Source organism: Monopterus albus, unplaced genomic scaffold (genome assembly GCF_001952655.1).
Source record: "Monopterus albus unplaced genomic scaffold, M_albus_1.0 scaffold220.1, whole genome shotgun sequence".
Classification (NCBI taxonomy): Eukaryota; Metazoa; Chordata; class Actinopteri; order Synbranchiformes; family Synbranchidae; genus Monopterus; species Monopterus albus.
Genome location: NW_018128100.1, coordinates 253808 through 266842, shown reverse-complemented (window position 1 = coordinate 266842; position 13035 = coordinate 253808). Strand labels below are relative to the sequence as shown.

At 43.8% G+C, this 13035-nt stretch overlaps 1 protein-coding gene across 1 annotated transcript in view; it reads left to right on the top strand.

Moving 5' to 3' along the window:
- myo6a (myosin VIa) overlaps positions 1 to 13035 on the top strand; it is a 101735-nt gene that overhangs the window by 29245 nt on the left and 59455 nt on the right. Inside the window, exons 11-12 of the mRNA XM_020619470.1 lie at positions 4169 to 4349; positions 10441 to 10585. Of these exons, the coding sequence (XP_020475126.1) occupies positions 4169 to 4349; positions 10441 to 10585 (326 nt within the window). The remainder of the gene's footprint in view (positions 1 to 4168; positions 4350 to 10440; positions 10586 to 13035) is intronic.

The window sequence follows — 13035 nt, the reverse complement described above, 5'->3', positions numbered from 1 at the left end:
TTTGAGGTGCGGGGGGGAGTGTCCCCGCCACTGGTGGCTAGTGGCTAGTGGCTAGCTCTGCCTCTTTGCTCAATTTAGCTTCAGAGTGAAGCAGGCGGAGTGAAGCACAAGCAAAATGGTGACTGTCAGACTTGAGCTTCACAACCACTCTTTAGAAAACCAGCGGGGGACGTCACGGTGGGTTTGTCCACAGTCAGTGGTCTTCCATGCAGTTACAGATGCAATGTGAACTAGTGAAATGCACTTTTTTGTGTTGCCTTATAAACCGTGTCTGTAAAGTGGTCGACATTACACGTGACCTGACATGACATTTGACCTGTGGTTTCTGTGTGTGGTGAGTTCGACACTGCAGCTCTTGAGACCTGGGACTATGCTGGATGTCTACCTCTAAACATCCAGAGTGTATCTTTGAAGTTTTGGAAAGTAGTTTACGCTTTTTCAGCCCAGACACTATAAAAATGTTTCCTCACTGTTCATGACAGAACAAACAGTTTCTTATTCGCCTTAAACGCAGTGTAATGGCTCTGAAATGAAACAGTGAGCATCCAGAAAAGCAGAACAGTGCTTTTTAATTGCGGTTGTAACTATAAAGCCTGAGGAGCAGATTCCATCGTGGTGCTTCAGGAGACTGAGGTGGGCTGGTGGCCTCTCTGCAGGCCAGTGATCTGGGAGTGCAGAGATAAACTGTGTCTGGTTGTGCTCCAAAGCGACAGATTCATTTTATTTTTTTCTTTCTTTTTAAGAAACTTAAGTTCCCAGATAAATTCTAACCTAACTGTATTGCACCTCCATTACTGGCCTGTTGGTGTAAAAATCCTCTTTTACAAAAATACCATTTTAAATCTGAATGTATGAGGAATTCATTCCTGCACTGATTTGTCACATTTACTTGGAAGATGCCAGTTCACTTTGTCTTTCCTCACTGCACCTTCATCTAAGATGGCATCTTCCAGCTTCTGATTGACTGAACCCACCTGATCCAGGTGATCAGCAGTGGACAGGGCAGGAACCCCCCCCCGGACTGGGATTGGCCCCCCTGTTGTAGAGGGAAGAGAGACGATGTTAGACAAGCTCTAATTTGTTAAGCCATTAAACCTGATGGGTGTCAAACTGCAGTCACACTTGGCAGGGCAGCAACAAACGAACTAAATAACTATAATTGAGCCTTTTTTGAACAAATTGTACAGAGACTGCAGTAAAACACATTCCTCCTGTGCCTTCTGCTGTAGTCTCTGTAAATGTCAGGCTTGTTTTGTCCTGAAATAAGGGAAATGGCCTCAGAACAGTTTGGTCCTGTGAAGTACTTCTGCTTTATTTCCCTACTTCAGAAAACAAGTCCACAGACACTCAGGAGAAATAGCATTTGCAAAAAAATCCCCAGCTCTGTGCCTTAGCTTGAGCACCGGGAGGGAAAGGTGGGCAGCTCAGATAACGGTCGATAAAAATCCAGGTTTCTGTAAAAAAAAAGTCTTGCATTCACTTTAGATTAGCCTGAAATTCGAGTGAGATAAGACGAGCTTAACCTTGGAGAAAACAGATGTGTGGGTTTGAAGTTTGTGCAGTCGTAACGTTCCCGCCCGCAGGAAGCAGGGTTATTTGCAAATGTGAATCAGGTGTAGACACAGGTGCTCTTTGCTGTAATCACTGATAAATGATGTGCTGTATGTCTCCTCACTGCCCCGTCTCGTTTCACACAGGATGGCCAGGTGATTTGGTGTTCCTCCTCTGCTGTAAAGGACTCACTGCTGGGTTCATTCCTTCTCTGAGTGTGTCGGGGTTAATGCATGCTGCTTGTCCTCTTCCTTTCTGCTTTGGAGTGCTTTCTGTGGTTTTCTACTTATACGCTCTGCGTCGCCTACACTCTGCATCCTCTTTCCGATTGCTTTTGTGTTTATCAGAATGACAGTGCCGTGGTTTACAGCGTATGCTTTTGCAGACCCTCTGTGTCCACAGGCAGTCGGTCGGTTTACAAGGCACGGCACAAAACAAAATGCTGGTCTTAAAATGTGAGACGTCTCCTCATGTGTCTGTTCTAGGAAATGGCCTCGTTACATAATATTCATTAGCATCAAATGGAGTTTTTGTTTATCCTTCGTGCTCTCACAGCACAGTGCGCAGGAGACAGTTATTACCTTAAATTACAGGGAGACAGACACAAGATTTACACAGTGTTTTCAGCGTTGTATGGAGCAGGCTCACATTTTTCTTTTTCCTGTAAACCCATCAACTCAAATCGGTGCAGATGTCCTCCTCTACATTTGCTGTTTATCACTCAGACTCTTAAAGATCAGAATCTGCATTAGAATAGACCTCGAGCTGGAAATAAAAGTGCCACATTTTCTTTATGATCAACTTTTTGAGATGTTTTCCAAACACCCAAAACAAACTAAAACACAGCCCCTTGACAGAGGTAATGATGCAGTTTCTGTCCAACAGAGCAAAACATGGGTTAATAAAGCAAAAATATGATGGAAAGACATAAAGCTGGCAAACCTGCCTGATGCTCTTGGTGCTTTTAAAGTCACACTTATGAAAATGAGCATCAGCCAGATTCCTTTTTGTTTTATTAAACTTATCAGTCTAAGAGTGAGACGCTGCTGTTTGTCCCCACATGACCATAAATCCTAACACCCTGGATCCGTTGACTTCCTCTGGTTTTCACACCTGCTGTGTTCAGTCTGGTTGAATCAAACTCTGGTACATGTGCCCCTGTGCGGTTCGTTTGGGCAGGTCGGAGCACAGCAGCCGCGCTCTGGTGTGGACCATACCTACTGCACCGAGGCCCTTTCCTGGATGTGGTCTTGGTCTGACCCCAAACAAACTCTAGAGCGTTTAGTTTGCGGCGTGGAACGTGATCCAACCTCGATCTGGACCAACTACAAGGAGCACTCTGCGAGTCTGAGCTAAGTGGCTCCTGTACATCGCTGTTGGCACAGTTGGTCTCGTTTGTTGCCCAGATAGTTACCCCAGTAATGAGCCAGTGCCAGTTGTCATTTCTTCATGTTGCAGAGCAAATTCCTTTCACAGGAATATTCACCAGTACAAAACGTGGATCTACTTCCTGTGTTTCTGTTCTTGTTCCTGCCCCAGACTCCTTTAACCAATCAGTGATTCGTAGTGATGCGTTTTGGTTCACTTGGATCTTTCTCTGTGTGAAGAGAAAGCAGACCAAGTTTACTGATTGGTCGGGTTTGTACTACAGGTTTAATGGAAAAGAAAATTTTTGTGTTTCAGTGCATTTTATTGGGATTTACATGAGTTTGAATTGCATTTTCTCACCAAACCAAAAGGGGGGCACCCTACAACAATGAATTAAACTGCTCCTAATGTATAGTGAATCTACCAAGGAGGCTTTTAACTCCCCACCCACAACAAGGATTCATCAGGACCTTTTGGTTTGCAGTGACGCTTCCTTTATTTGACTTCGAGTCTCAGTGGGGAAAAAAAAACTAAATGAAAATCCAATGAGAACCTGATTAAATAATGGAAGCAATGAAGAATTAATTCTATCACAGTGGACACAGAGTGGTTGGCATCTAGTTTAGCCTGCAGATATCACCAGACTGTGGCGTTCTCAGCCGGGGTTTTCAGGTGTGTGTGTTTCCTGCTTCACTGTCTTTACCTTCTTTCTGCTGCAGATTCAGATTGTTCCTGTTTCACCCAGTCTGCTTGTTGTGAGGAGAAGCAGAGTTACTGTATGTGTCCTGTTGGGTCAGTGTAGGCTTTCTAACCATTACACTAAAGTCAAAGACAAGTTCTTTGAATACTTGAAAATAGGTTGGTGATGCTCAAGGATGGTTTAATGATCAGTTTAGTCAGATCTAGTCAGATTTAGAAAGAACCACACAAAGAAGAAAACAGGTAGAGAGGCAGGTAAAGAGTTGAGACACATGAAGGCCAGTTATTTGCAAGGGGAAATGAATGAAAGAGGGGACCTACAGAAGATAGCAAGGTCAGTTGGTAGAGGGCAAAGAAATGAAGACTTAGAGAAAACAGGAAGGCCAGAATGAACGCAAGTGAATGAAATGATGTGAAAAGCAAGAGGAAAATATGAATTGTTACGTTGGAAGAAAGTAAGCTGAATGAGTCACCTGTGTAAAGGAGGAATGAAGGCAGGTGAAACGAAGCAGCCATCAGTAACTGTCTGCACTCTGTCCTGGTTCTGTAGCACATGAAGTCAGGCCCGCTGAAGGACCCGCTGCTGGATGACCGCGGGGACTTCAACCGCATGTGCGTGGCCATGAAGAAGATTGGCTTGGACGACACGGAGAAGCTGGATCTGTTCAGGGTGGTGGCCGGCGTGATGCACCTCGGAAACATCAACTTCGAGGAGGCTGGAAGCACGTCAGGTGAGCTGCAGCGAAAATCGCAGGGTCAGCATGAGAGAGAGGTGTGTGTGTGTGTTCGACAGCCTCAGAGGCATCGTTTAGAGGCTTCTGTTAGAGATTATGTAGTGTAGTGTAATAAAACGAATTAATCTCTAAAGTGTAATTGTGCAACAGGAAATTTCCCCCAAATGTGTGAATGTAGTGTTTTTAAGGCTGCACTCAGTGATTTTGTCTTAACTGTTACAACAAGGCAAAAGCCAAAGGTATAAAGTATCTAAGTACATTTACTCTACTGGTAAACTCTTAGTAGCTCAAGTACTGTACCTAAATATGATTTTGAGCTAACCTGAGTAATTTCTTTTTCGGCTACTACATACTTTGACTTCACTACATTTTAGAGGGAGATATTGTACTTGTATATTGTATTCCACTACATTATTTAGATAAAAGCATCGATTAGGCCTAATTACTAGGTACGGAGCCTGCGCCGCAGGACAACGGCTTAGTGACACTCGGCATGAAGTTCAGTCTGGGACCATGTGACTCGGTTACTAGCTCTGACTCAGCCGGTGTGAATTAAAGTCTACCACATAGAGAATGTCAGAAAATGAGGCATTTGCAGTAACATGTTTTCTACAGTACAATGTGATTGACACCCGTGAGTCGGTGCATCACGTGCGCAGCTCTGAGGGAGCTACAGCTGAGCGTCACATCAGAGACTTGACAGGGTGTGAGCAGACAACACCAACAAGACAAAGTACAAATCTGAAGAAACAGAAATACTGCTTTAATAAAATGTGCAGATGTCAGCTTCAGCCATGATCACCTGAGCGCACACAGACCTTCACGCAAAGTACACGCATCTATGTACACAGGTTAAAATATGCTAAGACCCACCACAGAAATTGATTTCCATCAGCACCCGTATGAATCATCTGAACTCAGACTACGATCAGACGGGATCGTTTATCACCAGCTCCGACTGATGATCTGCAGCTTTCAGCCGACAGCGCTCTGTGATTGCATTTGCTTCGTATCAGAAACCATCCATCTCGCTGGCTTCTCCATTCTGAATGGCACCTTTTTGGTTCCTAAGTGGCATATTTTGATCTAATCCCTCAAGATGCCGTCCAAAGTCTTTGATTGATCACTTTAATATTCAGCCTCCATCTCTGTCAGTTCAGGCTCATTGAGGTCAGTGATAAATGGCTTCGAAATGTTGGCATCGGTGTCACCCTGTGGTTTTCAAATGTAATTTAAACCCGAGGAAATCACAACAGACGACTTATGACCTACATTTCAATAAAGGAACATTTGTTAATTACATTGTTTAACCCTTTAAGACCTGAGGCTAGAAACTATGGCCTTACTATACAATATTAGAGATGAAACCGTGGATAAGTGAAAAGAAATGAGAAACAGTTTAATTTTCACAATTTTATTAAGAAAACCTGCTGAAATCAGATCGAAACAATCTCAATTAAAAAATGTCTCTGGGAGGGGTTCCTGTCTGTGGTTTGAAGTCAGGTCAAAGTGTTTGTCATATGCACAGTTGGGAAATGTACAATGAAATTCATACTTTGCCGTCCACATGAATGCCACATAAAACAAGTGAAATATAAAGTAGATGAGCAATAACACAAATCTAAATGGGCAGTAAAATCACAAATATAAGGCACTTTAAAGCAGCAAGTGAAGGGAGCAAATAAAAATACAACAACACAGTATAATGCAGAGAGAATATATGCTACGTGGGAGCCATGGAGTGTAAACACTCTGCAGTGAGTGTGCAATTGTGCATGTGCAAAATGAGTATGTAAACAGTACAGATGGAATTACATGAGGTAGTTCCTGAGTCAGCTGTTTATGAGTCTGATGGTAGAGGCAAAGAGAGAGTTTTTCAGGCGTTCAGTCTAGAGGTCCTGCATTTCACACTTTTGAACCTCTGACCGGAGGGCAGGGGTATAAACAGTCTGTGCTGGGGGTGTTTTGTTTGTTTCCAGGCATTTTATGGCGCTCTAACAGTGATCTTGTGCATCTTGGTACAGAGGCTCTAGTCGTGTAGTTTTAAGTCTGGTTTAAAAACCACAATAATGCAGCTTGTTAAAATTCTCCACTGCTGACACAGTAGGTTGTACAAGGCTAAAAGGTCGTCAAGCTATTATTCCAGGTATTATTTTCCCTAAATTTCATGTGACATATTTCAGCACGGCTGTCTGAGATACTTCGCCCCATCTCACGCCTCATTTTTCACAGAGGTTTCAGACTAAACCTTCAGGGAGGCTCCGTTTTCATGAATATCAGCAGATGCTTTGAACTTCACCACTGAAGTTCGTCGGCTCTTAGTTCCTCCTCGTCGTTTCTCTCTCCACAGGGAAGTAGGAGAAACACAGCGGGACGCTTATTAAACTGACTAGTTTTCATAGCAGGTGGCTATCGTGGTGTGTGTTTACAGCCAGTGAGGAGTGTGTGTTCAGTCAGAGGAGGTAATCGTCTGGTTTTTCAGATGGGTTTGGATAAAGGTCCTTCAAGGGGGGTTTTCAGAGAGATTTTAAAGGATGTTTATTTGTGTTTGACTTTTTCTAGTATGGAACAACAACAAGCCAAATAAATCTAGTCTGCAAACAAAGATATGCCTGTTGAAGTCAAAATGTCAAGTTCTGTTATACTGAGCTGAGACGACCTCCCAGAAAATTCAGACCTTTATAATCAGTTGTCTCAGAAGAAAATTACAGACTGAAGGCCAGTTAGCATCAGGAATACTGCCCTTTGGCAGGGAATCAATCAGTGCACAGTGAAGGACGTGATTAGAAAGACAAGATGTTCAGGCCTAAATGTGGAACCCACGAAGAGGGAAATGAGAAGGGGACATGTAGAACTGTCCATGGCTCCACAAGAACTTAGGAGCCTGAGCTGATGTAGACTTTGGTTTCTTTGTCTTTCTTTAAAATGAAAACAAAAAGTTTCAGGTTTAACCTCTAGCATGAGTAGAAAGTCTTGCATCGTCTGCAGAGTACGTCTATAAGTGAATGGTGCCTGTGGAAATGGATGAACCTTACCATCAAGACCAAAGTCCACCTTTTAGGACTCTGCAACGTGGACTACGCTCAGACTGGATCCGAAGGTCTTTGAAATGCAGTGCTCAGACTGATCCAGCAAGTCTCACTTTGTGATCGGCTTAGTAACGAAACTATAAGATGGATACTGATTGGAAGCAGACTGCCACTCAGATGACTTTGGAGAGAACAACACACCCAGTCAGCGCTGAGGAAAACATGGGACAAACAGATGGCAAAGGACCAGCATCAGACTCAAGCTGGGTGAGGCCAGAAATAATCCCTGGACCTCTTTTTATGCTTCAAGTTTATATTTTCCTTTGGCATATTGGAAGTGTAATTGCCACGGACAGCTGCTTAAATCAGGTAGATCACCTGTTGGCCTGTTTGTGTTGTAAACATTTTTATATTGATTATATTTTAAGGTGCCCTCAAACCCTGGGAAAGGCGACATAGGAGATTGCTAATTTCCTGCCTTCTCAACAAACAAGAAAACTCTGTTCATTGCTGGCATTTCCCTTAACTTCAACTAAGCACTCAGGCTGCAGAGGCCAAACTGCTCTGAATGTACTCGTCTAAGTTCATTGTCAATTACATCGGTGTCTTCCAATAAATCGCTGGACCTTTTGGTTTTTAATTCAGAGTAAACTGAGAAATCCGCGAGGAGAGGCTGGAAATAATGGAGCTTAATTAACTAGGAATTAGGTTAGAGTCCTTGGTTCTATAGTCATTTCTGCTTGGAGCACTTTGTTCTGCAGGGTCTTCATTCACCATCTAGATATCGTCTTAATATTCTCTTCGCTTAACTTTCAGGGGCTATTGATTGTTCATATTGATCAGTGTAGTACCATTAAAGCTGTGACGCACATGGGTTTGTGGGCACAAAGCTGGTCAGATACCTCGGAGCTCATTGGTAAAGGATATAAATCCTGTAGAGTTGGTATGCTGTCACCTGTACACATGTGTATTCACAGTTTGTCCTGAGTCTGTCAAACTAGTATATAACTGGGGTCAGTGTCTCAGTGCTGCTGCTTTCCTTAAAAAGCGAAAATGCTATTGCTGAAATCATTAGTTGATTTATCAGAAAATTAAGTATTAGTAATGCAGTATATGACAGGGGATTTCCCCCTTCATTCTGTTTATAATCATTGTAATATCTTTGGGTTTTGGACTGACATGAAGACATCAGCATGGGCCTGGCAGCCTTGTGCACTTTTCTTTTGTTTGCCTTGAACTTTATTGCAATGGTTTTTTTATTTGTTGGTGTTACACAAATAAATCCGGAATACACTGTTGACAATGAAGAGTAACTATTAACACACAAAAGCAGTCGAAGACAAAGAAAAACTACGAATAATAACTAATAAAACCAGTTGCAGGTTGTTGACTAACACTGCATAGAAACTTTATCGTGCAGCATCTTTGCCAAGCTGACTTGCAGTCCAAGTTGATTGGCCCCAAACAGCCAGTTTACAGAGGTTAGCTCTGAGCTAGCTACAGTAGCAAAGTGTGCCCTGATGGTGTGTGTTTATGTGACAGCTGACTCAGTTTGATCTCCAAACTCTGCAGGAACCTCTTATTTTCCTCCGGTTGCTCTAATCTTTTTCTCTCTGCAGTAGATTCATAAAAAGCTCTTGCCACTGATGCTATATGTGACTGCGACACATCTAAGATTTGTCACCAGTCTGAACACACTTAAAGATACATCGGCGTGCCATCAGAGAATAACGGGCTACCCACAACACATCTGGATGTCATTGCCTACTCTACTCTTTTAGCAAGGCGCCTTATTCTGACAAACTGGAAGAATTACCGCCTGCTTCCTTTGGTTTGTTCAGGGACACAAAATAAAGGAGGAGAGAATGGAAATTTCTACAAACACCTCAGCACCTGCTTTACCTCGGCCGACTGATGCTGCAGCAGAAGAAGCCGCAGCTGATATTTAAAGCTGCATTAACTAACTTCTCCCTCTAATTTTTGACCATTAAGGGTGAAGTGAGAGTCAAAACAAACTCCAGCAGCATCCCCTCCTCTCCGCCCCTCCTGCCCTGTTTATGAAACTACGTCATATGTGGTCACGACAGCCAGAGATAGTTGTGGCAGTCAGGTATTATTACAGCAGTAATAACCGGCTCCAGAGCCCGTAGTTTTCGGTGGCATTTAGACATTGTTTAGATTAAACTACAGTGGTTTCTCATGGGGCTTGCTTTATAAATTAACTGAAAAATCATTAAGATGAGAATGAGACTGGAGCATCTCCATGTTTCAGTGGCATTTGTTGACGAGAAGAAAGACCACAGCTGTAAATGAATGTCTCCTACTCACAAGCGTTGTGTGTTTCACATACGTGGATTAAACCACCCCTGAATAGTCTCAGGCTGCCCAGGCTTCGGTTGTCTTTGTAATGGAATTTGTTGACAATAAGAAAAATACCCAGTGTCATGGAAAATAATTATTAGCTGGATGTTTAATGATCTTTTATATCAAATCTTTGACGTCGGCCTTTAATCCCCTTTGTAAACTGCCGCAGTCCTCCAGACACTATCACAGCCTTATGATTCTGAGCATGAATAGAGTTCCCACTGTGTTGGCTCTACCTTGTTCTACTCCATCCCACCCAGTTCCTTCTGGGCTTTGTTCTTTCTCCCTGAACTCGCTCGTTTCACAGCACGTGGGAGTTACTCTCACTCACTCATCTTGAAGCTGCTAATGCTGATGCCTCTGAGCACCCATACATAATGAGCATTGTGTATTGCCCTCACCTTTATGCCGGGCGCACGTAGGCCGGCTTGTCAATATGCCATCATGGAAGTGCATGTTGTTGCAGAAGTGCGGGGGATTTAAAAGATTACTTTATTCATATTTTGCACCCACTTAATCCTTTGGCACTTGTAAGAGGTTTGGTTCTGCTCCAGTGTAAACCAGAGACAACCTGGTCACCCTCTATTACCCACTTGACTTTGGAACATGGAAATAAACCCACATGCTCTTGATTGAACCTTACTTGTCATCCTGATAGCGCTGTGATGACGTTTGACCTTGTCCTTGTCTTCCAGGTGGCTGCACCATCAAGAACCAGTCGAGTCAGACTTTGGAGCACTGTGCCGAGCTGCTGGGCCTGGAGGAGGAGGACCTGAGAGTCAGCCTCACTACCAGGGTCATGCTCACAACAGCAGGGGGCGCCAAAGGAACGGTCATCAAGTAAGACCCTGCCCTCACACACAAACACAGATCTGAAGCCTCTAGTGCATTCACTGAGTGACACTGAGATTTATAATGGCAGAGCTGAGGCTCTCAGAGACCACCTGTAAGGCTGGGGGGGGGCCTCGGACACGGCATCTGTTCTTTTAGGTTCTGTGGTGCCACAAATAGGTCGAGGTCATTGTTACACAAATGACAAGCACAGTTTACTAAGACTAAAACCGTGACTAAGTGGGAATTTGGAGTGGAAGCTTAAAACCCTGTAATAATAGTAATAATGTCGTATCCCAGTCACCGGGAATCGAGCATCTTTACACCTTAAGGCCATAATGTTACAAAGGTCTTGGGCTTTATTGTGTCAAATAAACTAAAATCTATACTGGCACCCGCTTATATACATACAAAACCTGCTGAAACACACAAATTAAATAATAAGAGCTATTAATCATTTTTAATAACTGATTCATCTAATTACTCATAATAATGTGAGTTATCTGGTCACGGCTTCTCCAGTGTGAAGATCTGCAGTGTATGAACCAAACCCCTTTACATTTCCAGATAAAATACCACAGAAGACATCTGTTGGTGTTTTTCCATTAGCACGGGTCAGCCCGCTTTAATCCACCCGGCCTCTGTTTCCATCTGTTCTGAGCAGCAGGTGGTGACGGTGCTGACTCGGGCTCAGCCGGCCCCATTTCCACCCAGGGCCGAGAGGAGCCCAGCCCATTGAGACAATTGAAATGTTGTACCGAGGGAATGGCCTTAATTATTCAGCGTCTCTTTTTATCCATATTTGCAACAAGATTTGAAAATAGAGTCTCACTTGGTCTGATGAGGGGTTAAACAATGTCCGGCTCCAAGGGCTCCATGCTGCGAGCTAGTAACACCACGTCGACACTGTGAATCGTATTGCTTCTTAGGGGCTGGCTGCGCCGCCACGTGATCAAGATGTGGAAGATAAACAATACGTTTTATGGTGCTGCGGAAACAACCGCTGACTCTGAAGCAGCTCAACACAGCTCCACCACATACACCTCGGCTCTATAGGGCTGACGTGTCCTGATGGAAAAACACCATTTGCTGCTCTGGGAGTTTGTGATGGGCGTACAGTATGCACACATCTTGTACATTAACATGATCTCAGTTGCAGCTCTGCTTCCAAATGTTTTTGCTTGTGAACCCTTAAAATGAAGCAGTGTATTATTGTGTCGCAGGTTACATATGTGTCCATGAATAGCTCCACTGGGATTTTACCTTCAGACCTTCCTGAGTTGTTTCTTTTGAGGAATTCATGGGCAGTGTGAACAAAAAGTCCTTGAGGTGCTCAGAAACTGTCATGGTCTTCACCTCTCCAGTTACTGATAGCACCGTGGGCTAAACAGTTTTACATGGCGCTCTCCTGCCGCCGCAGGAAATCACTCAACAGATACTTTCAAGTTCACATAGTTATTAACATGTGTGCTTGCATTAAAGGATGTGTGTGTATGTGTGTGTTTGTGTGTGTGTGTGCTTTTGTTTGTGGGCATTCTGAACTAGTGAGAACCTATTCCAGAATTTTAAAAAGCATGAGGTGGAGGTCATTAATGTATTTAAGTAGTCGACAAATTGCAGGCTGCAGCAGTTTTGGCCCTGCAGATGGACGCTGCCTAGAGGCAGGGACAGTAAAGACGGTGTCTGACCCCCGGTCCTCACATGATTTCCCCAAGAAATTACTGCATGTGTGGAGGTGACAGAGGAGCTCTAAGTGTGGCTCTACTTTTGTTGGGTGGCTGTAATTTGAAGGATCAGAAATAAAATGGTAATGTTGCAAACAGTGACTTTACTGAAGAGATTGCCTTTGATCCAGTTGGACACCGGCATGACCTGGAGACAGATAAAGACTTGAACGAACCAGACAGGCAGCCAGGGCCATTCACAGCTTTGCCAACTGGCTGCAGCTGAAACAAATGAAAGTGAACCTGTGAAGCGTTGCAGAGGAGGAGGAGTTGGGCTGAGTATTATTCCATTTTTATAGCTCTCTACGCAACACCAAGGGAGGAGAGCTTCAAGTATTAGACTTCACCTCAGGCTGAGAGCTGCAGTGAACAGATAGCTAAACAAACGCCCCATAACGCTGCTTTTTCATAGCAGAGTTCAAGGCAGCTAATAACTTAATCCTCAGTGTGATGAAGAAGATGAGATGGAAGGGCAGAGACAGACAAATACCACCCGGCAGTGATGAGAAAATAATAGGCCACTCATATCCAGAAACCCAGGAGATTGACTTGGAGAGCTGTGGGGTTCCTGCTGCGTTCAGTTTGACTCGCGTAGGAAGTGAGAGCTGTGTATATGGTACAGCTCTGGTTCGTTATCAGGGTGCCATTTTATCATGTACCTGTCCTCTCACTCACTGTGAAGTGCACAGTTTAATTACCCCGTGCATGTTACAAACGAATCAGCCGGAACATGTC